Source organism: Cebidichthys violaceus, unplaced genomic scaffold (assembly GCF_023349555.1).
Source record: "Cebidichthys violaceus isolate CVI_PGR_0920_01 unplaced genomic scaffold, fCebVio1.0.p SCAF_14, whole genome shotgun sequence".
NCBI lineage: Eukaryota > Metazoa > Chordata > Actinopteri > Perciformes > Stichaeidae > Cebidichthys > Cebidichthys violaceus.
This window is the reverse complement of record NW_027176307.1, coordinates 14,744,063-14,768,554: the sequence shown is the minus strand read 5'-3', so window position 1 is coordinate 14,768,554 and position 24,492 is coordinate 14,744,063. Positions and strand designations below refer to the sequence as shown.

Here is a 24,492-nt window from a genome sequence, read left to right as displayed (position 1 = left end):
GGTTAACCATGTAACCAATGTATTGTCATGGAAAGAATCTCCGTGTCCAACATTTGCATCTGAGCTTTTCGTCATCCAGCAGAATTGTGATATTTCTACTGGTTTCATCAAATCAAAGTGGGACCTCCTGCGCACACTCGAGGGTGATGTAGTTGTGCTGACTGTCTGCGCCTGCAAATCTGCAGCTACAGCCACAACAACTTTGCTGAAATGAAGGACTACAGTTATTCCAGGGTCTTGTTTATGAGTGAGGATCAGATGGAAGAGAGAGAGTCTGACACATGGATTGGTGCAGCATTTGTAACTTTGATGTGTTTATTGAGGTCTTATTAAAGATTAAACAAACAATAGAAAATAGTACATTTGTAAAGAGCTCGACTGACAGGATTTTTGGGGAAGATTCCGATATTGGGGAGTAAAAATAAATCACATATATATTTACATTTATTTTTCTATATTTTATTTTGTTATTGTTTTATTGTATTTTTGTATTGTAAGGAAACGTGCATTACATTTTATTGTATTCACATATATATATATATATATACACACACAAGTTCCTTCAGTGATCCCTTAAATGTGGTTATCAAACACAAAGATATGATACACCAGGGTGCTTGTTTTTATCTGCAGATAGAAAAGCACATGTGCTGAATTCATGCCACTGGTTCCGAGACACATTTTCACCCCCCCCCCCCCCATCCTCCTCAAATACAGGAGACAGCACACAGTTTATGGGGTGAAGGGTTGAGGGTGAGGCCCATACGTGGAGTCAGATCCAGTTCATCCTCTGAAACTCCAGGTGGAGGAGTGAAACGAAAGTTCTGCAGGAGGCTGGTGAAGAAGATGAAGAGCTCCATCCTGGCCAGACCCTCTCCGGGACAAGCTCTGTGACCTGTGTGTGTGTGAGAGAGAGAGAAGAAATTAAAAGTCTTCCGTTCATCTGCAAGTAAACTAACACTTAACCAACACGTTTCCCCTCAGCTCACAAACCTGCAGAAAAAGGCATGAAGGCATCTCGCTTGATGAACTTTCCATCTTTGTCCAGGAAGTGAGCAGGATGAAAGCTGTGTGGGTTCTCCCACTCACTCTCATCATGCAGGACTGATGACATGAGAGGAAACACTGTGGTCCCCTGCAGACGATACAGACATTGAAAATAATTGTTACATGCTAAGTCATAGCATTCTCTTCAAACTACAAATAGAAGCCCAGAAATAATTGTCATTCTGTTTTATCCTATTTTGTAAAACAGGAGCAAACAGGACCTCTTTAAAAAAAGAAAAGAATGTAAAGTTAAAGTGACAAAAATAAAAGTGTGATAAGACATATGCATTTTGATATTTCCCTATGGTGAGCTGAAGTAGCCTCAATGAAACCATTTTCTTTTAACATAGGGTAGTTAACATAGGGTTAACATAGCAGTAGATTCTTAGCAAGCTAACGTTAGCTAGCTAACGTTAACTAGCTAACGTTAATGTCAATATTAACACAAACATTGATGTGTTCCATCAAAGTGCAGTTATATAATTTAGCTTAAAAACATGTTTAAGTGTGAAGTTACTCTTTAATTTGCTTTTCCAAATGAGGGGTGTTCCTCCATCATCGGTGCTGTATTCAGTCCCACCTTCTTCATGAAGTGACCCTGGAAGGTGACATCTTGGCTGGTTCTGTGCATTGTAACAGGGATGATGCTGGCCAGTCTCTGTGTCTCGTGGATGACGGCGTCGGTGAAGGGCAGGTTCTTCCTGTCCTCAACCTGCACCTGACGACTTCCTATCACCCGGCTCAGCTCCTCCTGGACCTGGTCTGGGACATGAAATGAGAAACTTTGATCCTTTCATTGTCATCCAAATTCAGAGTTTGCCTCCCCTTCATGTCAGTGACATTATGATCTTTGTTTTTTATCTTACTGTTGTATTTTAGCTATGTTGCCAAGATAGTGCCCAGACAATGAAGCCTAATGACTTTGGGAGTCATCTGAGTTTTCATCTCGTGCCACCAGCAGTTTAAACTTTTCACTTTTTCAAAGTGAAATATCTTCATTTTCACTTGATGAATTGGCAAAACGTTTTGTACGGATCATTAATAGCTCCCAGACAAAGTATCTGAGTGACTTTGGTGATTTTTCTTGTAGTGCCACCATGAAGTTGACTCACCAAATATTGGGTGAATTGCAAAGCAATTTGGTAAAGACATTCATGCTCCCCTGAGGATGAATTGCAACTAAGTGCCAACTAAAATGGTGAACGTGGCAAAACATGGACGCTTACCTTTCATCAGCATGTTAAGCTTTATTAGTCACGCTTGGCTTGAGCCTCCGCTGATGGTGCACAAAAGAGTTTATGCTCGTTGCATTCATTTCCAAAACGCCGGAGGGTGTACAAACAAAATTAACTATGGAGAAGCAAAAAGAAGACAAGGGTAACCGGCAAAACGCTGTAAACCAACGTCCACAATGCCAAGGAGGGATTGTAATTATCTGTGAACTCATATCTCACTGTCATGGACTACTGTATTGCCTTTGTACAAGCCCTGTAAAGAAAAAGGTCAAGTATTAAAAGCATTATAAAGAAACGAAGGTTGAATGTCCTGTAACGGTAAACGTGATTACATAATTATCTGGCGTGCTGGCTTCACTACTCCGACCATAAACTACACTTTAGCGTTGCCTTTGATAGCATTAAGCTCAAAGCACTGCTGTGCCTAAGTACAGTGTTCGTGATAGATTCTTGTCTTGTTGTCATGAAGATGACTTTTGTGTTGATGAAGCACATAGCTTGGAACATTTGTTTTTAAGTCTTTGAGCCATGCACATCTATAAGTCATTACCTTGTATCTTTGGATACTTAAACAGAAGTCCCCATCTCAGTGTTGTGCCGGTCGTGTCAGTACCAGCACCGAACAGATTCACAACTGTTATCATAAGGTTTTCATCACAGTTATTCATATAAATATTATCCAAAACATCAACATATTACATTTTGAATGTGTTCATTTAAAATGAATTGAGATCATATGGGGCCTTTGACTAAAAAAGATGTTGAGTTATTTGATAATATATGCACTACACGGGACTCGACATAAACAAATCGATTCTGACTGAGATCAATCTATCAGTAGATGATACATTTGCCAACCTCCAGATTTTGCTTTCGGACCAGAAAGGCGTCCACAAATCCTCTGCACATCTGTGGGTTGAGTGTCTCTTTCAAACGACTGAACAGCTCAGAGTTCTGTTTCATATTGAAGGCGACGGCCTTCCGGATTTCCCTTCGGTTAACAATCCATTTGCAGATCCATGGGAACATGTTGTACATCTGTCAAAAACATATATGTGTATTTTAAAATACATATACTGATATATATACCAGTGTTTCAAATAACATGATGTTTTCACCGGTTGAGAAAGAAATGTAACTACTTTTCTCATACAATTAAGACAGTTTTAGTGTCACGTATTTAATATTAAATCGCTATGCTGAATAGGGAATGATGCACCTGTATCGACGGAGAGCCCAATAGTTCAATGCTTCTGTTTATTCCATCTACCATGGACGTAAACTTTGGGTCATCGTATTCAAATCTGCTGCCATAAACGATGGAGCAGATAATATTAGAGACCGCATAGTTCATTGTTCGCGTCGTATCAAGAGCTTCTCCTGCAACAAGGGAAAACAAGTCAAAATCACAGCAGATTTGTTTTGGTTCAACATCCGAAAAAGTAGCTTAAGATTTACCTTTGAATGTCTTAAACACCTCAATAAGTTGTTCACATTCCTCAATGATTTTGTCCTCACATGCCTTCTTGCCCATCCCAAAGTCTCTCAGGTTACTTATGGCGAAGCGCCTCATCTCTTTCCACGATTCACCATTTGCCATCAAAACCCCTGAGATTAAACATGTCTTTAAGGTAAAACTGGGAATGGGTACAGTCAATAAACATCTGCTGAAAGTCAAACAGAAAATGAATGAATGTGGTAAAAGCTCATTTCTTTCTTTACCGTGGCCTCTACTAATTTCGTGTAGTATTCGTAGTGGCTCTCTGTCACCAAACTCATCGGCGTAGTTGACGAGTGCCTCCTTCACCGTCTTGTATCCAGCCAGGACCACCACTTTTGTGGGTCCCATATAGACGGTGAACACAGATCCATATTTCTTAGAAAGCTAAGAACAGGAGCATTCTTTTTTTTTAATGTAAAGCAAACACAGGCCAACAATGTGACAGAGAAATGACTGTTACAGTGGCTTTGCCTGGAGAGCAAACACAACTGAAAGAAAACGTTGGAGACATGGTTTAACTAAGCATATTTCACAAAGGAATAATCACGTTCTTCATCGGTATTGATCGGAAAGAGAAATAATTTACATTTAAATTTGCTCATTTATCCATCAATCTTTGGCCATGACTTCAGAATCTTGGCCTTGAAGTTAACAAAAAAAATGATTTATTCCAGTCAATTCATTTTCTCACCTTCAGTAGTGTGTTGTGGGGTTTCTTGAGGTCAAGCAGCAGCAGGTTCCAGAGTAAGGGAAGTGGTTTTGGTCCTGGAGGTTCCTTCCTGTCCTTCTGGGAGTTGAAGCTGAAAGAGGAGACAAGGTAGACGAGTAGCAGGACCACCAGAGCCCCCAACAAGGAGACAGAGCTGGAGGGCTGGAGAAACAGATCTAACATCCCCATGACTTTTAAAGAAAAAGTGTCCCGCACTGACAAAATATGGTTCCCTCCAGAGCCTTTAGCTTTGTCACTTATTGGGTAAACAGTTCTGAGAACCAAGTACCAACCAACAGGGGAGGGACTACCACCCACACAGTGTTGGTTGTTCCTTTCGAGTCAGTGCTCTATAAAATACTACAGTGCAGATTTAACGTTTGTGTATTGTGTGTTTGTGTGTGTGACACACGTTCTGCGTTAGGTAGAAGGGCAACAGTCACAGGCCTATTTTTCACATTTCATGTTCATATTCATATCTCTTTGTTCTTGCTAAATGGTTCTCATATTGCAGCGGCATCATATTTTTTCGTGGTTTCTTGTTCATGTTAACGTATTCATCTGAACTCCAGCAGTAAGGAGTAGTAGTAGTTGCCGGAGGAATCCAGCAGAGGGAGTGAAGAGCTTTATAAATAAAGTGAGAGTTCACTTTAGTCAAAGTACACATGAGGGAACTTTATGTCCCTGCATCTTTCACTCAAGTACTCCCATTTCAGGGCGTTTACACAGTGGTTCTAATGTTTAACCATCAGTGAGGATTCCATGTTTGGTTCACGTTTAAGTTATTTGTACTATACCTGAGTATCTCCATTTTAATGTAACTTCATAATTCTAGTCCACTACATCTGAGAGATAAATATTGTACTTCTAACTTCACTACATTTATTTGACAATATTAGTTACTATACAGACTAATGCAAAATATAAATCAACTAATAAACTATGATGTACTATTAAGTAGTATATAGCCTAATTATTAAGTATATAAAATAGATTAAATCAGCTCCACCGTAACCTGCTGCAACATTAAAGTGATGAACACATTAATGATTTAATAATTACAATCCAATGACATGCTTACTGTAAATATATTATTTGAAATAAGCCATTGTACTTTAGTACTTTAACTATACTTTGATGCAAATACTTTTGTACCTTTACTTAAGTTATATTTTGAATGCAAGACTTTTTTTTTAACACTTTGCCCTAAATAGCATAATCATAAACACATTGGTTGTATAAATATGAATGGTGACACCTTGGCAAAATAGTCACACCCACAAAGCATGTTAAAGCAGACGGTGTCCGTGATTCAAGACGCTCCTGCTGGTAGCTAAACAGCTCATTTAAACAGGGTTATTTTGAGCAGCATTATAGTGCGTATTGAGCGAAGGTAAATTATAATAATATGAGGATGTGGCAAATGTAATCTAGTAAAATGTTGTTGTTGGTGAGAAACTAATAGGCATACATAATTAAAACTACTAATGATCAAAGCAAGTATTTAAATAGATATACAATCATATATTTTCTATTCATTTGAATTGTTTTAGGCAAATAACCATTACATATGACAATGACACAGTTACAACACAGTGAAACAGATTATACACACAATACCAAATAGTACATCTGGACTGAACAACATGTTAGGGAAAACACTTTTTTTTCAGACCTTCAGAATAAATTTAATTGCTCATTAACTCAGCTGGTAGAGAGTGCGCCCCATGTGCCAAGGCTGAATCCCATTTTTTACTCCCACCTGCAGCCTTTTGCTTCATGTACTCTTGTGGAAAGTTTCTATGTTAATCTGGAGAAGAGTTTAGTTCCTAAAAAAAAAAGCCTTCAACGAAAAACAATATTGTACAACATTGTGCTCTACAAATTAATGTAAATTCAACTTACATGGTCTTGATTACTTCAGTGGTATTGAACACGTTCCCTTTGTTAAACTGCATTGAGTTCAAAGGCCGGGGTATGCCCGATCAGAACTAGTTCGTATGAAATAAAGACAAGACAAGCTTCTTTTTTTACCAGCTGGCCAATCACAGTGTGACATATATGAACGTCGGATTACCAGTTTTGGAAAGTTACAGAAATAGTCAGACACAATCTACCCTATTTGACCATCCGACAACCAGTTGTGACAGAGTATATTGGCCCCTTAGTGTTGAGGAAATTATTATATTTGCTTGTGAGGAGTGAAATAAACAGATGAGTTCTAGCAAATATGCCTTTGTTGTATTTTTCAAGCAGAGAATATAACAAAGTAAGAATTCTCAGCCGGGGATTACACACACACACACACAGCATCCGTGCATGTAGAATCAACAAAGTTTCAGAGAGAGAAGTTACTTATACAAAGTTGAAGGCTGGGTGACTGTTAAGAAAAACAAGTCCTTTGTTGGACTGCAAACCTGCACAAGGCCTCAGTGAAAATCATCACAGGGTGCATATAGAGAAAAAACATTTAACATAAACACTTACCACCATCAGCGTTTTTGCACTAGGGCCCCGTATACAGAAGAAGTAATAGGCTTTTCTCTATTTCAGACACAATAATGGAAAACTCAACTTTGTCTACTTCATAACATTTTGGAAATGTTTCATCATATTCTGAATGAAATCTCTTCTTTAGAAACATATTGCTTTGTAGTGTGTGTAACTTTGTCTTTGTGCCTGAAGCTACTTGCCCGTTTCTGCCTGGTAGAGCACGGCAGAACTGGCCCTACATTTTTACATTTACATACATCTACTTTTACATTAATCATTTCATATTTATTGAAGGACCCTCTGCACTCTTCACCATTGACCATTGTCTTACTGTTAAAAATGTCAATGTGTTATTGTTTTATAAATAGATTTTGAATGTGGTATTGATGGATGCAGATGCCCCTGTAGTTGAAAAGGCCTGTTGGAGTGTGTTACTTCTCCAGCTAAGTAACTTTTGAGAGCAAGCTGTTGATGAAAAAGCGATCATCCAGAAACAAGTCTGTGTTATGCAACACAAGTATTGAATCAAGGCACAGTCATACATTATGTTTGTTGTAGAGCTTGCCAAAAATGAGTAAACAATTCATTTCCACCAATTGGTTTGCAAGTTTGATTTCCATCGGATCTGCATGGGTACATACTGTCTTCAGAAAAGAGCCATATCATCGCACACATTTTATCTCACCCACAAAGTCCGACACCGACAATACCGACGATACCAGGTCTCCTAATACGCGCAGTAGAGTCAGCGCTTGTTAGTTTATTAACCTCTGGATATTATAATATATATTACATTACATTCATTTATCAGTCATTTATCCAAAGCGACTTACAATTCAGTATCTATCTACACACCGTAGACGCAGCTACGGGAGACATTCTGGGGTTAAGTGTCTTGCTCAAGGACACATTGACACAAGACTAGTAGAGCAGGAGCTGGGGATTGAACCGCCAACCCTGTGATTGAAAGGCGGCCCTGCTCTCCACTTAGCCACAGTCACCCCAGATATATGTCATTATGTAGGTCATTTTATTTCATAGATTGTTTCTTATTTCTGCTACTATCATGATACAACAAATATACAAGTTGGTAGATTTTTTGGTAACTTTATAAAACAGCCCATGATTTATAGTGTAATTCCCCTGAACCTAAGGTAGCACAGTCACTTGAATCTGTACAAATAAATAAAAAAGCAAATTTTGTAATTTTGTAAATAAGTTAACGTACAGGTAAACATGAATGAATGGTTGACAACAATGATATCCAGTGGTATGTATATTTTTAATTATGGTATAACATATATCATAATTTTGAGTACTCCTGGGCGGTATACTGTTTCATACGGTATACCGGTTATATTTTCCCATACCATATTCATTTTTATCTACCGCCATACTAGAGAATGGCCAGAGAGGGGAACCTACTAATGGCTTACCCGTCTCAACCTTCTGACTCATGGTTAGAACTTTGTAATCAATTATTAACCAACCACTAACTCTCTGTAACACCATGGCACACATTACGATGAATTACGAAAGGGTTGCTTGGCCCCGCAAATTTATACAATATTCAAAGAAATCCGAATGCATGAAACGGTTGCAGTAAACAATTCTTACTATGAAAATTACAACATTAAAAAAACGTCAATGTTGTTGGTATAATGTTGGGATAGCAGTTTGGCTAAAGTATTTTTGCCAAATTATTATTCATATGTCTTCTACTTAATTATATGATTTTGAATGAGAAAAAGTAGAGAATTTTGAATCAATTTAAAGCGTTTTTTAAGATTAAGAGTAGAGAGAGACATTGTCTTGATTTAATGTTGAAAGAGTAATGCTGACAAAAGGCTGCATCAATATGTAACCAAAACCACATTACATCCTGACAGTTAAAGTCCTTGGTGTTGTATACCTATAACCACGACCATCTTCTTACGACTAATGTAAGAAGTTCAAGAATATGAAATATCTTGAGGTCTTGTTTGTTAAGTACATCAAAATGTTACATTTCTATTTTACATCTCGAGTTAATAAAAGACATTGTTGTAATAGTTTCAAGATGATTGTTCTCTGCAGGCGTACATAGTAAGTAGCTAAAGAAGAATTACGATTGCTGTGACATGAGTGAGCTATTGTAGAGCATTAATTCAGCATTCATTTTCTTCATTAAATTAGTGGTGTTCATTTTCTGTTAAACCACTTTTTATATTTGCAAGCTCTCCTAGTGCTCATGTTCGGGGGCAGCACACAGTTTATGAGGTGACGGGTGGAGACCAAGGCGTAACTGTGGAGTCAGATCCAGTTCATCCACTGAAACTCCAGGTGGAGGAGTGAAACGAAAGTTCTGCAGGAGGCTGGTGAAGAAGATGAAGAGCTCCATCCTGGCCAAACTCTCTCCGGGACAAGCTCTGCTACCTGCAGGAGAGAACAAAGGAAAGGCTTCAGGTCATCTGCAAGTAAACTAACACTGAACAGAAAGGTTCCCCTCAGCTCACAAACCTGCAGAAAAAGGCATGAAGGCGTCTTGCTTGATGAACTTTCCAGCTTTGTCCAGGAAGTGAGCAGGATGAAAGCTGTGTGGGTTCTCCCACTCACTCTCATCATGCAGGACAGATATCAAGAGAGGAATCACTGCGGTTCCCTGTAGACAACAGAAATATTGGAAATATTTTTACATGATAGGTAAAGTATTCTTTGAAACTCCTTAAACTCACACCCAGAAAATACATTGTGTTTCAGAGCATGAAGAGGAGTATAAAGTGATATTGTGTTTATTTATTCAGTTGGACCTTCTTGATGAAGTGACCCTGGAGGATCACATCTTGGGTAGTTTTGTGAGGAAGGGACGTTGGGGCAATGCTGGCAAGTCTCTGTGTCTCATGGATGACAGCGTTGGTGAAGGGCAGGTTCCTCCTGTCCTCGGCCTGCACTTGACGACTTCCTATCACCCTGTTCAGCTCCTCCTGGACCTGGTCTGGAAGATGAATAAGTTTTGGTATCACAAAGACGATTTATTCAGATGTTGTAGCTTGGACTGTATGTTTTTCTGTAAAACTTACCCTGTATTTTTGGATACTTGGTGATGAGCAGAAGTCCCCATCTTAGTGTAATTGTTGTTGTGTCAGTGCCGCCACTGAACAGATTCAGAACTGATATCATAAGGTTTTCATCATGGAAGTGACTGTTGGTAATCCCAGATTCCTGCAGGGAAAGATGGATCCGCATTTATTCAAACAAATTTGATCCTAAGTTGTTGGTTTCTTGTTCAATTTGTCTAAAACAAATCATTTAGTTTTATTGCATTCTTAAAGAAGAAGTTGTCCAGTACATTCACCATCAGTTAATCAAGTTGCGACTTCAGATTTCTCTTGCTAATATATTTAAAAAAGCAAAGCGAAGTGTTCTTCCTGAAAACTTTTTGTTTTGAAATTTGTGGAGCTGACTCAGCACCTTTCTTAATTGTTGGTCCATAGTGTACATCAACAGGTGTGTATTTACACCTGTTGGTTTGTGTCCGGAGCACTTCACACTCCGCTCTGATCCTGTCTCCCTATCCGGGTCTTTTTTTGCCAGAGCAGGTTGTTTCTTTGAAGCATGGAATTCAATGGTAAATATATAAAGTAATTCTAAATGATGCACTTACTTCACCACTGACTACCTAACCCAAAATATACATTTTAATTGATTTGTTTTCCAACCTCCAGATTTTGCTTTTGGACCAGAAAAGCGTCCACAAAGCCTCTGCACATCTGTGGATGGAGGGTCTCTTTTAAACGACTAAACAGCTGTAAGTTCTGTTTTTTGATGGCAGCACCAAATCCGAGGAAAAGCTTCCTGTTAGCAATCCATTTGAAGAACCAAGGGAACATGTTGTACATCTGTAAAATAACATTCATGATACATTTTATTAGGTGAGAGAAACATTTTAAATAATCCATTCCTTCCTTTTAGTTTATGTGTTCATATATGTTAAAATTAGAAGTTTCCAAAAATGTACAATCATACCGTCATTGACGGGGAGCCAAACAGTGCATTGCGTGAGCTCATATTATGTAGCAGGGATGTAAAATCTGGATCATCATATTCAAATCTGCTGCCATAGACCATGGAGCAGACAATATTAGAGACCGCAAAATGTATTGGTTGAGTTGTATCAAAAGCTTCTCCTGTGGAAAAAGAAAAAGATTTTTTTGTTTTTCACATAAAATGTTGCTCACATAATCGATTATAATGATAAGACATTAACCTTTGAAGTTCTTCAGCACTCCAATGAGGTGCTGACATTCCTCAATGATTTTTTCCTCGATCGCCCTCCTGCCCATCCCAAAGTCTTTCAGGTTCTTCAAAGTAAAGCGTCTCATCTCTTTCCACGAGTCACCGTTGGACCATATAATACCTGAGTTGAAGTGGTTCAACAAAATATGTAAAGGCTTTACAGAATGATACACGTTTAAGGAAGAGATCTTTTCTTTTCTTATCATGTCCTTGATTGAATTCATTCATGATTTGCTCTTGATCTCTGTCTCCAAACTCATCAGCATGATTGACAAATGCCTCCTTCACCGTCTTGTATCCAGCCAGGACCACCACTTTTTTGGGTCCCATATAGAAGGTGAACACTGATCCATATTTCTTGGAAAGCTAAGAACAGCAGCATAATGTCATGGTATTTTCTGATATAAAGACACCAACATGAGAAGGAAGACCGGATGAAAGAGCTGACTAAGAGACAAAAACAACAAATTACCCCACAAGAAAGCTACTCTTACGTACTGCCTTACCTTCTGTAGTGTGTTGTGGGGTCTCTTGAGGTCAAGCAGCAGCAGGTTCCCGAGTAAGGGAAGTGGTTTTGGTCCTGGAGGTTCCTTCCTGTCCTTCTGGGAGCTGAAGCTGAAAGAGGAGACAAGGTAGACGAGTAGCAGGACCACCAGAGCCCCCAACAAGGAGACAGAGCTGGAGGGCTGGAGAAACAGATCAAATATCCCCATGACTTTCAAAGAAAAAGTGTCCCGCACTGACAAAATATGGTTCCCTCCAGAGCCTTTGACTTTGTCACTTATTGGGTAAACAGTTCTGAGAACCAAGTACCAACCAACAGGGGAGGGACTACCACCTACACATTGTTGGTTCCTTTCAGGTCAGTGCTCTATAAAATACTGCAGAGCAGATTTAACGTTTGTGTGCTGTGTGTTTTTGAGTGTGACACACGTTCTGCGTTAGGTACATTACATTACAGTCATTTAGCAGACGCTTTTATCCAAAGCGACTTACATTAAGTGCATTCAACATTGGTAATCAAAAGAATTCTACCATTAATAATTTGTTGAAAGATCGCAGAAAAGTATGAAAGCATAAAAGTATAACTATTATAACCTGTAACCTTTCTGATTCAAAGTATAACCATTAAACATATAAACTGTTTTAATTAATGATAGAAGTGATTAAACATATAAATTGCATATACGCCATTTATATAAAAAAGTCACTCCTGACCATATAATCCATCCTCTTCTGTACAGGATCAAACCAGTTACATTCTGTGTCTGACTTAGGCCATGTCCATACTACTCCGTTTTCGTTTGAAAACGGATATGTTTTGCTACGTTTACACCGATTGTCAACACTACGGCGGAGTTTTCGAGCACCGAAAATGGAGGACTTTGGAAACGCTCCCGAGGACGGATAAGTTTGAAAACTCCGGGTATTCGTGTGAACGGTTGGACATGGATACGTTTAGAAACGATGACGCCCACACCCGCTACTTGATTGGTTATTAGCAGTCATGACGTGTCCTTCCCTGATTCGTCACACCCATATCACGTGACCGGAAATCTTGAACATTGATTATTGATCGACTACCAGATTAATATAACATGGACAACTGATTACAGGTGTTGCTGACCTTGTCTTTATTAGCAGCCGTTGTTCAGCTGAAGTCTGCATTTCTGCGGAGGAAGCAGCTGTTATCAGACGACCGTCTTAACCCAGCGACCGTGGCTCACTGGATTCATCCAGTTCAATTTAACTATTTATTTGTTTTGACAGTCAGTTGTTGACTACATACAGACGTTAATACAACTGTTGGCTACTTCAATATATTAGGGACTAAATAAATGCTCAAGTTAGACATTACTGTGGTGTTCCGGACCTTTGCATGAGAAAATTGACAAAAGGCAAGATGCATCAATATGGAACCAAAACCACATTATTTCCCTGACCAATAGTCATTGTTGTATACCTATAACCACAACCATCTTCTTACGACTAAGGTGCGGTCCAAGAAGTTAGCACTTCATGAACTAAAACATGGAGGGACATATAAACTTCATTTGTAATAGATAGAGTTGCAACAGAATGATCGGCAGCTTTGATTTTGAAGCGACAGTTACTGCCCAAAACGTCAAATATCTTAAGGTCTTGTTTATTGAGTACATAAAAATTTCTATTTTGCACCTCAAGTTAAAAGATGCAATATTTTCAAGATGATTGTTCTCTGTAGGCATATTTTTTTTTAAATTTGCAAGCTCTCCTAGTGCTCATGTTCGGGGGCAGCACACAGTTTATGAGGTGATGGGTTGAGACCGAAGCGCGTTTGTGGAGTCAGATCCAGTTCATCCTCTGAAACTCCAGGTGGAGGAGTGAAACGAAAGTTCTGCAGGAGGCTGGTGAAGAAGATGAAGAGCTCCATCCTGGCCAAACTCTCTCCGGGACAAGCTCTGCTACCTGCAGGAGAGAACAAAGGAAAGGCTTCAGGTCATCTGCAAGTCAACTAACACTGAACAGAAAGGTTCCCCTCAGCTCACAAACCTGCAGAAAAAGGCATGAAGGCGTCTCGCTTGATGAACTTTCCAGCTTTGTCCAGGAAGTGAGCAGGATGAAAGCTGTGTGGGTTCTCCCACTCACTCTCATCATGCAGGACAGATATCAAGAGAGGAATCACTGCGGTTCCCTGTAGACGACAGAAATATTGGAAATATTTTTACATGTTAGGTAAAGTATTCTTTGAAACTCCTTAAACTCACACCCAGAAAATACATTGTGTTTCAGAGCATGAAGAGGAGTATAAAGTGATATTGTGTTTATTTATTCAGTTTGACCTTCTTGATGAAGTGACCCTGGAGGATCACATCTTGGGTAGTTTTGTGAGGAAGGGACATTGGGGCAATGCTGGCAAGTCTCTGTGTCTCATGGATGACAGCGTTGGTGAAGGGCAGGTTCTTCCTGTCCTCGGCCTGCACTTGACGACTTCCTATCACCCTGTTCAGCTCCTCCTGGACCTGGTCTGGAAGATGAATAAGTTTTGGTATCACAAAGATGATTTATTCAGATGTTGTAGCTTGGACTGTATGTTTTTCTGTAAAACTTACCCTGTATTTTTGGATACTTGGTCATGAGCAGAAGTCCCCATCTTAGTGTAACCGTTGTTGTGTCAGTACCAGCACTGAACAGATTCACAACTGATATCATAAGGTTTTCATCATGGAAGTGACTGTTGGTAATCCCAGATTCCTGCAGGGAAAGATGAATCAGCATTTATTCAAACAAATTTGATCCTAAATTGTTGTTTTCTTGTTCAATGTGTATAAAACAAATCATAATTTAGTTTTATTGCATTTTTAAAGAAAAAGTTGTCCAGTACATTCACCATCAGTTAATCAAGTTGCAACGTATATTATATTTTTAAATAAGGAAAGCAAAGTGTTCTTCCTGAAAACTTTTTGTTTTGAAATTTGTGGAGCTTTTCGGCCAAATTTCGGGCATCTGGTGAGGATGCCACCTGGGCGCCTCCCTAGGGAGGTGTTCCAGGTACAACCAGCTGGGAGGAGACCCCGAGGGAGGCCCAGGACCAGGTGGAGGGACTATATCTCCAAACTGGCCTGGGAGCGCCTCGGGATCCCCCAGTCAGAGCTGGCTGATGTAACCCGGGAAAGGGAAGTTTGGGGTCCCCTGCTGGAGCTGTTGCCCCCGTGACCCGGTCCCGGATAAGCAGATGAAGATGAGATGAATTTGTGGAGCTGACTCAGCACTTTTCTTAATTGTTGGCCCATAGTGTAAATCGACAGGTGTGTATTTACACCTGTTGGTTTGTGTCCGGAGCACTTTACACTCCGCTCTGATCCTGTCTCCCTATCCGGGTCTTTTTTTGCCAGAGCAGGTTGTTTCTTTGAAGCATGAAATTCAATGGTAAATATATAAAGTAATTCTAATTGCATTTAGACATACATAACATACATTTTAATTGATTTGTTTTCCAACCTCCAGATTTTGCTTTTGGACCAGAAAAGCGTCCACAAAGCCTCTGCACATCTGTGGATTGAGGGTCTCTTTCAAATGACTAAACAGCTGTAAGTTCTGTTTTTTGATGGCAGCACCAAATCCAAGGAAAAGCTTCCTGTTAGCAATCCATTTGAAGAACCAAGGGAACATGTTGTACATCTGTAAAATAACATTCATGATACATTTTATTAGGTGAGAGAAACATTTTAAATAATCCATTCCTTTATTTTAGTTTATTTGCTCATATATGTTAAAATTAGAAGTTTCCAAAAATGTAAAATTATACCGTTATTGACGGGGAGCCAAAAAGTGCATTTCGTGAGCTCAAATTATGTAACAGGAATGTAAAATCTGGATCATCATATTCAAATCTGCTGCCATAGACCATGGAGCAGATAATATTAGAGACCGCAAAACGTATTGGTTGGGCCGTATCAAAAGCTTCTCCTGTGGAAAAAGAAAAAGATTTTTTTGTTTTTCACATAAAATGTTGCTCACATAATCGATTATAATGATAAGACATTAACCTTTGAAGTTCTTCAGCACTCCAATGAGGTGCTGACATTCCTCAATGATTTTTTCCTCGATCGCCCTCCTGCCCATCCCAAAGTCTCTCAGGTTCTTCAAAGCAAAGCGTCTCATCTCTTTCCACGAGTCACCGTTGGACCATATAATACCTGAGTTGAAGTGGTTCAACAAAATATGTAAAGGCTTTACAGAATGATACACGTTTAAGGAAGAGATCTTTTCTTTTCTTACCATGTCCTTGATTGAATTCATTCATGATTTGCTCTTGATCTCTGTCTCCAAACTCATCAGCATGATTGACAAGTGCCTCCTTCACCGTCTTGTATCCAGCCAGGACCACCACTTTTTTGGGTCCCATATAGAAGGTGAACACTGATCCATACTTCTTGGAAAGCTAAGAACAGCAGCATAATGTCATGGTATTTTCTGATATAAGACACCAACATGAGAAGGAAGACCGGATGAAAGAGCTGACTAAGAGACAGAAACAACAAACTCCCCTAAGAAGAAAGCTACTCTTACGTACTGCCTTACCTTCTGTAGTGTGTTGTGGGGTCTCTTGAGGTCAAGCTGCAGCAGGTTCCCGAGTAAGGGAAGTGGTTTTGGTCCTGGAGGTTCCTTCCTGTCCTCCTGGGAGCTGAAGCTGAAAGAGGAGACAAGATAAACGAGTAGCAGGACCACCAGAGCCCCCAACAGGGAGACAGAGCTGGAGGGCTGGAGAAACAGATCTAACATCCCCATGACTTTTCACAAAGATTCCTGAAGTTGCTACTCTACTTGTCACAGCCAGGTTTTCCCCCTGTGTGTCCTGTATTCCTCTGTCTGTCTCTGTGTGTTTTGTGGGTGTGGCTAATACCTTTTGTCCTCCCGGCTTCCTCCTGATTACTACTCATTCACCTCACCTGTCCAGTCTACCCAGCTGCATTCCATCTACTCATCTATTCAACAGTATATCTTATCTACCCCGGTTTTCCATCCACTCATCGCTACATCATTATTGCAACCACAGTGGTAGTGATGTGTTCTCGGTCTCTCAGTATTGTATATTCTGAGTTCATTCCAACTGTTTTACTTACCTGTACTTTCCTTGTCTTCCTGTGCCTACAGTGGATCATCCTCTCCAGCTTCCCAGCACATCTGCCTCGCCGTCCCATTCCACTACCTGCTACGCTCTCACCCCGCTCTGCCTGCCCTTCCTTTCTCTGTCAGGTCACCCAACCTCGCCCTCTTACCCACGGTTTCTGCTGCTCCATATCATCCCCTGAAAAAAAAAACCTTGACACAAAACACATGAGTCCTCCTACACATGAACCTGAGTGAAGTTACCAGCATCAGACCAGGATAAAAAGCAGCAGAAAAACTGTGAGAGTGGGGGATTTTCCCCCCAACTAGAGAATGGGACAGACTTCTTGAAATAGACACTGAGGGGTTTTACCCCCTAGGAAGTGAGGGCAAGAAGACCCTTGAAGATTCCAGGAGAGAGCCTGGATTATACCTCATAGCAAAATAGTGAAAGCTGATTAGAGGAAAAAAAAACTGAGTGTTAGAATTAGTTCTAGTGGCACTGAGACTTAATAAAACTACAGCCTTACAATTTGTAAGTGTCTGAAACCAAATGAAGTATTCTGGTTCTTTAGAACAGTTTAACCCTCTTCCCCTGTCCGTTAATGGTGTGATGACTGAAACATGCAGAGGAGCTTAAGGTAAGTTCCCTGGGTGAAGACTTGGCAGTGTTAGTCATAAAATGGTGAGAATGTTCACAATAGTAAAGTATAGACAATGTACATAACTATTCATACTGGGTGTTAGGGTTACATCCTATTGAAAGCGCCTAGGGAAGGGACACTTTGACATGTACCAGACAAGGATTGAACTCCCGACCTCAAGATTACCAGACTAACCTCTTGACCCAGTGAGCCACGGTCACTGAGTGGATTTATTCAGTTCAATTTGAAAACTGACAATAAATATTGAGATATTTAATTTAACTCTTTATTTGTTTTGACAGTCAGTCGTTGACTACATACAGACATTAATACAACTGTTGGCTACTTCAATATATATATATATATATATATATATATATATATATATGGGACTAAATAAAAACGCAAGTTAGACATTACTGTGGTGTTCCGGACCTTTGCATGAGGAAATTCTCTCAAAATGGATCTCGTTGAATTGTAATTGAATACCCCTGCAATATACAGAGAAATACGAATGCATGAAACGGTTGCAGTCAACAATTCTAAGTAAACTGCAACATTAAAAAAACGTCAATGTTGTCGGTTTAATGTTGGGATAGCAGTTTGGCTAAAGTATTTTTGCACAGCGATGTATTATTCATAGGTCTTCTACTTGTGTGTGAATTGGAATGAGAAACAGTAGAGAATTTTTAAACAATTTAAAGCGTTTTTAAGATTAAGACCATTAAGATTGGAGAAACATTGTCTTGATTTAATGTTGAAAGAGTGATGCTGACAAAAAGCAAGATGCATCAGTATGGAACCAAAACCACATTATTTCCCTTCCACTTAAAGTCCTTGGTGTTGTATACCTACAACCACGACCATCTTCTTATGACTTAGGTGCGGTCCAAGAAGTTAGCACTTCATGAACTAATAATTCTGAAACACATGAGTCAAAAACATGGAGGGGCAATTAAACTTAATTTGTGGTAGATAGCGTTGCACCAGGACGATCTGTAGCTTTGATTTTGAAGGGAGAGTTACTGCCCAAAAGGTCAAATATCTTAAGGTCTTGTTTATTGAGGAGTACATCAAAATTTCTATTTTGCACCTCAAGTTAAAAGTTGTTGTAATATTTTCGAGATGATTGTTCTCTGCAGGCGTATTTTCATTTATTTGCAAGCTCTCCTAGTGCTCATGTTCGGGGGCAGCACACAGTTTATGAGGTGATGGGTTGAGACCGAAACGCGTTTGTGGAGTCAGATCCAGTTCATCCACTGAAACTCCAGGTGGAGGAGTGAAACGAAAGTTCTGCAGGAGGCTGGTGAAGAAGATGAAGAGCTCCATCCTGGCCAAACTCTCTCCGGGACAAGCTCTGCTACCTGCAGGAGAGAACAAAGGAAAGGCTTCAGGTCATCTGCAAGTAAACTAACACTGAACAGAAAGGTTCCCCTCAGCTCACAAACCTGCAGAAAAAGGCATGAAGGCATCTCGCTTGATGAACTTTCCAGCTTTGTCCAGGAAGTGAGCAGGATGAAAGCTGTGTGGGTTCTCCCACTCACTCTCATCATGCAGGACAGATATCAAGAGAGGAATCACTGCGGTTCCCTGTAGACGACAGAAATATTGGAAATATTTTTACATGATAGGTAAAGTATTCTTTGAAACTCCTTAAACTCACACCCAGAAAATACATTGTGTTTCAGAGCATGAAGAGGAGTATAAAGTGATATTGTGTTTATTTATTCAGTTGGACCTTCTTGATGAAGTGACCCTGGAGGATCACATCTTGGGTAGTTTTGTGAGGAAGGGACTTTGGGGCAATGCTGGCAAGTCTCTGTGTCTCATGGATGACAGCGTTGGTGAAGGGCAGGTTCTTCCTGTCCTCGGCCTGCACTTGACGACTTCCTATCACCCTGTTCAGCTCCTCCTGGACCTGGTCTGGAAGATGAATAAGTTTTGGTATCACAAAGACGATTTATTCAGATGTTGTAGCTTGGACTGTATGTTTTTCTGTAAAACTTACCCTGTATTTTTGGATACTTGGTCATGAGCAGAAGTCCCCATCTTAGTGTAATTGTTGTTGTGTCAGTACCAGCACTGAACAGATTCACAACTGATATCATAAGGTTTTCATCATGGAAGTGACTGTTGGTAATCCCAGATTCCTGCAGGGAAAGATGAATCCGCATTTATTCAAACAAATTTGATCCTAAGTTGTTGGTTTCTTGTTCAATTTGTCTAAAACAAATCATTTAGTTTTATTGCATTCTTAAAGAAGAAGTTGTCCAGTACATTCACCATCAGTTAATCAAGTTGCGACTTCAGATTTCTCTTGCTAATATATTTAAAAAAGCAAAGCAAAGTGTTCTTCCTGAAAACTTTTTGTTTTGAAATTTGTGGAGCTGACTCAGCACCTTTCTTAATTGTTGGTCCATAGTGTACATCAACAGGTGTGTATTTACACCTGTTGGTTTGTGTCCGTAGCACTTCACACTCCGCTCTGATCCTGTCTCCCTATCCGGGTCTTTTTTTGCCAGAGCAGGTTGTTTCTTTGAAGCATGAAATTCAATGGTAAATATATAAAGTAATTCTAAATGATGCACTTACTTCACCACTGACTACCTAACCCAAAATATACATTTTAATTGATTTGTTTTCCAACCTCCAGATTTTGCTTTTGGACCAGAAAAGCGTCCACAAAGCCTCTGCACATCTGTGGATGGAGGGTCTCTTTTAAACGACTAAACAGCTGTAAGTTCTGTTTTTTGATGGCAGCACCAAATCCGAGGAAAAGCTTCCTGTTAGCAATCCATTTGAAGAACCAAGGGAACATGTTGTACACCTGTCAAAGAATAAAGTTCATGAGAAAACATATTAGGTGAGAGAAAAATGAAGAATAATCCATTCCTTCATTTTAGTTTATTTGCTCATATGTGTTAAAATTTGAAGTTTCATGAAATGTACAATCATACCGTTATTGACGGGGAGCCAAAAAGTGCATTTCGTGAGCTCATATTATGTAACAGGGATGTAAAATCTGGATCATCATATTCAAATCTGCTGCCATAGACCATGGAGCAGACAATATTAGAGACCGCAAAACATATTGGTTGGGTTGTATCAAAAGCTTCTCCTGTGGAAAAAGAAAAAGATTTTTTTGTTTTTCACATAAAATGTTGCTCACATAATCGATTATAATGATAAGACATTAACCTTTGAAGTTCTTCAGCACTCCAATGAGGTGCTGACATTCCTCAATGATTTTTTCCTCGATCGCCCTCCTGCCCATCCCAAAGTCTTTCAGGTTCTTCAAAGCAAAGCGTCTCATCTCTTTCCACGAGTCACCGTTGGACCATATAATACCTGAGTTGAAGTGGTTCAACAAAATATGTAAAGGCTTTACAGAATGATACACGTTTAAGGAAGAGATCTTTTCTTTTCTTACCATGTCCTTGATTGAGGTCATGTTGGATTTGTTCTTGATCTCTGTCTCCAAACTCATCAGCATAATTGACAAGTGCCTCCTTCACCGTCTTGTATCCAGCCAGGACCACCACTTTTTTGGGTCCCATATAGAAGGTGAACACTGATCCATATTTCTTGGAAAGCTAAGAACAGCAGCATAATGTCATGGTATTTTCTGATATAAAGACACCAACATGAGAAGGAAGACCGGATGAAAGAGCTGACTAAGAGACAAAAACAACAAATTACCCCACAAGAAAGCTACTCTTACGTACTGCCTTACCTTCTGTAGTGTGTTGTGGGGTCTCTTGAGGTCAAGCTGCAGCAGGTTCCCGAGTAAGGGAAGTGGTTTTGGTCCTGGAGGTTCCTTCCTGTCCTCCTGGGAGCTGAAGCTGAAAGAGGAGACAAGGTAGATGAGTAGCAGGACCACCAGAGCCCCCAACAAGGAGACAGAGCTGGAGGGCTGGAGAAACAGATCTAACATCCCCATGACTTTTCACAAAGATTCCTAAAGTTGCTACTCTACTTGCCACGGCCAGGTTTTCCCCCTTTATGTCCTGTATTCCTCTGTCTGTCTCTGTGTGTTTTGTGGGTGTGGCTAATACCTTTTGTCCTCCCGGCTTCCTCCTGATTACTACTCATTCACCTCACTTGTCCAGTCTACCCAGCTGCATTCCATCTACTCATCTATTCAACAGTATATCTTATCTACCCCGGCTTTCCATCCACTCATCGCCACATCATTATTGCAACCACAGTGGTAGTGATGTGTTCTCGGCCTCTCAGTATTGTATATTCTGAGTTCATTCCAACTGTTTTACTTACCTGTATTTTCCTTGTCTTCCTGTGCCTACAGTGGATCATCCTCTCCAGCTTCCCAGCACATCTGCCTCGCCGTCCCATTCCACTACCTGCTACGCTCTCACCCCGCTCTGCCTGCCCTTCCTTTCTCTGTCAGGTCACCCAACCTCGCCCCATATTATCCCCTGAAGAAAAAACCTTTTACCTTTTTATTACCTCCTAGTCTGCGTGTGCATTTGGGTCTACCACAGGCTGTGACAGCACTGATTTGAAATAAACTTCCTTCCAGAGTCTGTAGCTTTGTGACTTGTCTGTCTGATCTGGATCCATTCAGATTAGGCACATTCCAAGTGGAGGGACATATGGTTTGAAAACAGGTTTGTTTTCTTTACATTTGGCAGCTATTGCGCAACCTGTGTGATGTGTTGTCTTAAGGTTTAACCATTAATAAGGATTCCATGTTTTTCTTATTACTGTTATCCATTCTATATGTGGTAGAAGTTCTTGTAGAGGACATGGCTTGTTTGGGTCTACTTGACACCTGAAGCTAAGGAATATTTTGAAAGTAAACTTTTGAAGGAAAGGGGATCATCAAAAAAGTAATGACTCCAACGAACAATTCATTTCCACTGATTGTTTGGTACGTAAAGCCTACAGAAAATGGCCGCAGAGCCATATATAATGTCACGTAAAAGTACTAACACAATATTCATCTCCTTACAGTCTCAGCTCTTACTATTTAACATCGCTCCATGCTTATCTGTGGTTCACCTATAACCCTCACACACTTGGAGGGCAAAGACTCCTATTTCAGACTATCTTCATGAACTTTGGGTTTGCCTTTTACACAATCCCCCCATGAACTCTGACAAACTGTCACCACTTTGGCTGAGCTCATTGTTGCGCAATGAACACCGGCTCCCTGGAGGGATGCGTCTGAACACCCCACTGCTCCACACCTTCTAAACCAGGGTAATTTAGAAGGCGCATAAATGGTTCTACTTTTTGGGGAAGTTGAAGAACTCTTTTCTTGACACTTCAGTCCTCAACTTCTTCTTCATGTGTACGGTGGAGGTCATACTCACTTCCACATCACCGTCACCGACAGTCACCGCAGCTCAGTCATTGCAGCTGTCGGTAACGGCTGCACCGTAGAACATTTGGCAGCAGTCTACCCGCCATCATGGACATTTACCCCAGCAGTGAAAAGGCCTCCTACATCATGAGGGACCCTACCCACCCAGCAAACAGAGTATATAGCTGCCTCCAACCAGGTAGGGGACTATGCAGCATCAGGGCCAGAACCACCAGGCTTTGGAACAGCTTATTTCCTGATGCTGTGAGACTTGTTGCACTTTGTGCCCACGTGGTCACCGTGTTATCTTGGATCTTAAGTCTTTTTTATTGTAGACTTGTTAGTATCTATACCGGGACCTCAGTTGTTAAATGTATTCCCTTTTCAAGTACAAGTTGTGGAATTACAATAAATATCCTTATCTTTATCTTGTAGCTCACGGTCTGAACATTTCATTCATCCTTTTCTCTCTGCCATTGTTCTGCCTTCTGTATTCTTGGCGCAAAGGAAATGCTTTTTTGCCACGAGGACTTCGATTCTTTGTGAATTTATGTGAATTTAGTGTTTTGGTAAAGAGAGATGCCCTTTCTGTCACCTTTTCTCCATTGACCCCCATTGGCATACAAAGTTAATAAATTACACGTTGGTCCACAACTGATCAACAGTAAAGTCAACAAATACTAAACTAAACCTGGGTTTAAACATCAGCTAACAACTGTGTCTGGCGGCACATCGGTCCATTAACTCCACACTGAATCACAGCTTGCTCCTCTGCTGCTGTCTATATATTTTACTAAAAGGAACCGATAGCAGTAATTTCTTAACCCTTTATATAACCATACTAGTTATTTAACTCTTTATTCAAACAAGAAGTCTCATGACAGAAAACTTACAAGTCAGATATTAGTTCCATATTAAGAAAAAAGTGGAATTTTTCTACAACTACATATTTGGAATGACCAAATTAGCAGAAGAACATCATCTGCATACAATGTAATTCACATGATGTGTTTGAGTGGGTTTTAAAGGGTTAAGACGGCTCCTGGAAAGTAATGTCATTAGGTACTAATTAACTGTCTTCACATCAGTGCAAATTGTTTGACCGTGAAATTTAAGATACGCATGTAATTTACCAAATATGGATAACTGTGAAAATGTAATTATTGGCAAATTACATTTCCAAAAAAACCAAACTTATAAAGAACTAAATTAAGCATTTTCCAAAATCCCCTCTGCTTCTCAGCTTATCTCCACATGATTGTTCAGTTTTATTCTCTAAAATTGCTGATGGATTAGTTGCCATCAAAACAGTCTTTGTTTGTAGGAATTCAGAAATAAGTGAAGAAGGCTGAGCATCCAGCAACATACATTTAGCAACTTACAAAAGTGAGAGAGTCACAATGAGAAAGCTGCTTCAGTTTAGATATAGAGCAACAGAGGACTTTGGCTCCAGATTGATTGATGGATGGATGTCTTAATGCTATTGGTTACATAAGCTAGTCATATTTAGCTTTACATGAAGACACAATTACTTAATTGTGTTATAAAAATATGAAGAAATTGTGTTTTATTTGTAATAACTCTAACATAATAATCTTTGATTCGTCACTCTTTTTTAGCAGCAATTCCTTCAAATAAACTCAACCCCACATGACGACACGGTTGTGTCG

The 24,492-nt window shown here is 39.9% G+C and overlaps 4 protein-coding genes across 4 annotated transcripts; all 4 read right to left on the bottom strand.

Moving 5' to 3' along the window:
- Positions 1-286: 286 nt before the first annotated feature.
- Positions 287-12,027, bottom strand: LOC137871423 (cytochrome P450 2K1-like). Its single transcript, XM_068709235.1, has 14 exons — positions 11,767-12,027; positions 11,465-11,626; positions 11,232-11,382; positions 10,991-11,151; positions 10,684-10,863; positions 4,475-4,654; positions 4,005-4,167; positions 3,741-3,890; positions 3,502-3,662; positions 3,129-3,320; positions 2,833-2,974; positions 1,628-1,809; positions 994-1,135; positions 287-895 (listed from the first exon to the last, which is right to left on the bottom strand). The coding sequence occupies exons 1-14, from the start codon at positions 11,971-11,973 to the stop codon at positions 708-710; spliced, it is 2,361 nt and encodes a 786-aa protein (XP_068565336.1). The 5' UTR covers positions 11,974-12,027; the 3' UTR covers positions 287-707.
- LOC137871305 (cytochrome P450 2K1-like) lies at positions 8,789-10,653 on the bottom strand. Its single transcript, XM_068709080.1, has 4 exons — positions 10,045-10,653; positions 9,775-9,959; positions 9,485-9,626; positions 8,789-9,400 (listed from the first exon to the last, which is right to left on the bottom strand). Exons 1-4 carry the CDS (start codon positions 10,208-10,210, stop codon positions 9,207-9,209), a joined length of 687 nt encoding a protein of 228 aa, XP_068565181.1. The 5' UTR covers positions 10,211-10,653; the 3' UTR covers positions 8,789-9,206.
- Positions 12,028-13,407: 1,380 nt separating the features above from the next.
- On the bottom strand, positions 13,408-16,594 carry LOC137871304 (cytochrome P450 2K1-like). Its single transcript, XM_068709079.1, has 9 exons — positions 16,325-16,594; positions 16,022-16,184; positions 15,790-15,939; positions 15,549-15,709; positions 15,242-15,421; positions 14,353-14,494; positions 14,083-14,267; positions 13,793-13,934; positions 13,408-13,708 (listed from the first exon to the last, which is right to left on the bottom strand). The coding sequence occupies exons 1-9, from the start codon at positions 16,529-16,531 to the stop codon at positions 13,515-13,517; spliced, it is 1,524 nt and encodes a 507-aa protein (XP_068565180.1). The 5' UTR covers positions 16,532-16,594; the 3' UTR covers positions 13,408-13,514.
- Positions 16,595-18,666: 2,072 nt separating this feature from the next.
- On the bottom strand, positions 18,667-21,436 carry LOC137871422 (cytochrome P450 2K1-like). The gene is made up of 9 exons (XM_068709234.1): positions 21,230-21,436; positions 20,927-21,089; positions 20,695-20,844; positions 20,454-20,614; positions 20,144-20,323; positions 19,505-19,646; positions 19,235-19,419; positions 18,945-19,086; positions 18,667-18,860 (listed from the first exon to the last, which is right to left on the bottom strand). Exons 1-9 carry the CDS (start codon positions 21,434-21,436, stop codon positions 18,667-18,669), a joined length of 1,524 nt encoding a protein of 507 aa, XP_068565335.1.
- Positions 21,437-24,492: the final 3,056 nt, after the last annotated feature.

Bases quoted from the DNA above. Each gene is read 5' to 3' on its own strand.
- LOC137871304 (XM_068709079.1), bottom strand. From the start codon at position 16,531: ATGGGGATGTTAGATCTGTTTCTCCAGCCCTCCAGCTCTGTCTCCCTG. The intron at 15,940-16,021 runs GTAAGAAAAGAA...ACTTCAACTCAG, and splicing joins TGAATTCAATCAAGGACATG to GTATTATATGGTCCAACGGT. The intron at 13,935-14,082 runs GTCAAACTGAAT...TGTCGTCTACAG, and splicing joins AGGGTCACTTCATCAAGAAG to GGAACCGCAGTGATTCCTCT.
- LOC137871423 (XM_068709235.1), bottom strand. From the start codon at position 11,973: ATGGGGATATTTGATCTGTTTCTCCAGCCCTCCAGCTCTGTCTCCTTG. The intron at 10,864-10,990 runs GTATGATTGTAC...GTTATTTTACAG, and splicing joins TTGGCTCCCCGTCAATGACG to ATGTACAACATGTTCCCTTG. The intron at 2,975-3,128 runs ATCATCTACTGA...AAAATGTAATAT, and splicing joins ATCTGGAGGTTGGCAAATGT to GTTGATGTTTTGGATAATAT.
- LOC137871422 (XM_068709234.1), bottom strand. From the start codon at position 21,436: ATGGGGATGTTAGATCTGTTTCTCCAGCCCTCCAGCTCTGTCTCCTTG. The intron at 19,420-19,504 runs GTAAGTTTTACA...TTCATCTTCCAG, and splicing joins CAAGTATCCAAAAATACAGG to ACCAGGTCCAGGAGGAGCTG. The intron at 18,861-18,944 runs GTTTGTGAGCTG...TCTCTCCTGCAG, and splicing joins CTTCATGCCTTTTTCTGCAG to GTAGCAGAGCTTGTCCCGGA.
- LOC137871305 (XM_068709080.1), bottom strand. From the start codon at position 10,210: ATGCGGATCCATCTTTCCCTGCAGGAATCTGGGATTACCAACAGTCAC. The intron at 9,627-9,774 runs GTCCAACTGAAT...TGTTGTCTACAG, and splicing joins AGGGTCACTTCATCAAGAAG to GGAACCGCAGTGATTCCTCT. The intron at 9,401-9,484 runs GTTTGTGAGCTG...TCTCTCCTGCAG, and splicing joins CTTCATGCCTTTTTCTGCAG to GTAGCAGAGCTTGTCCCGGA.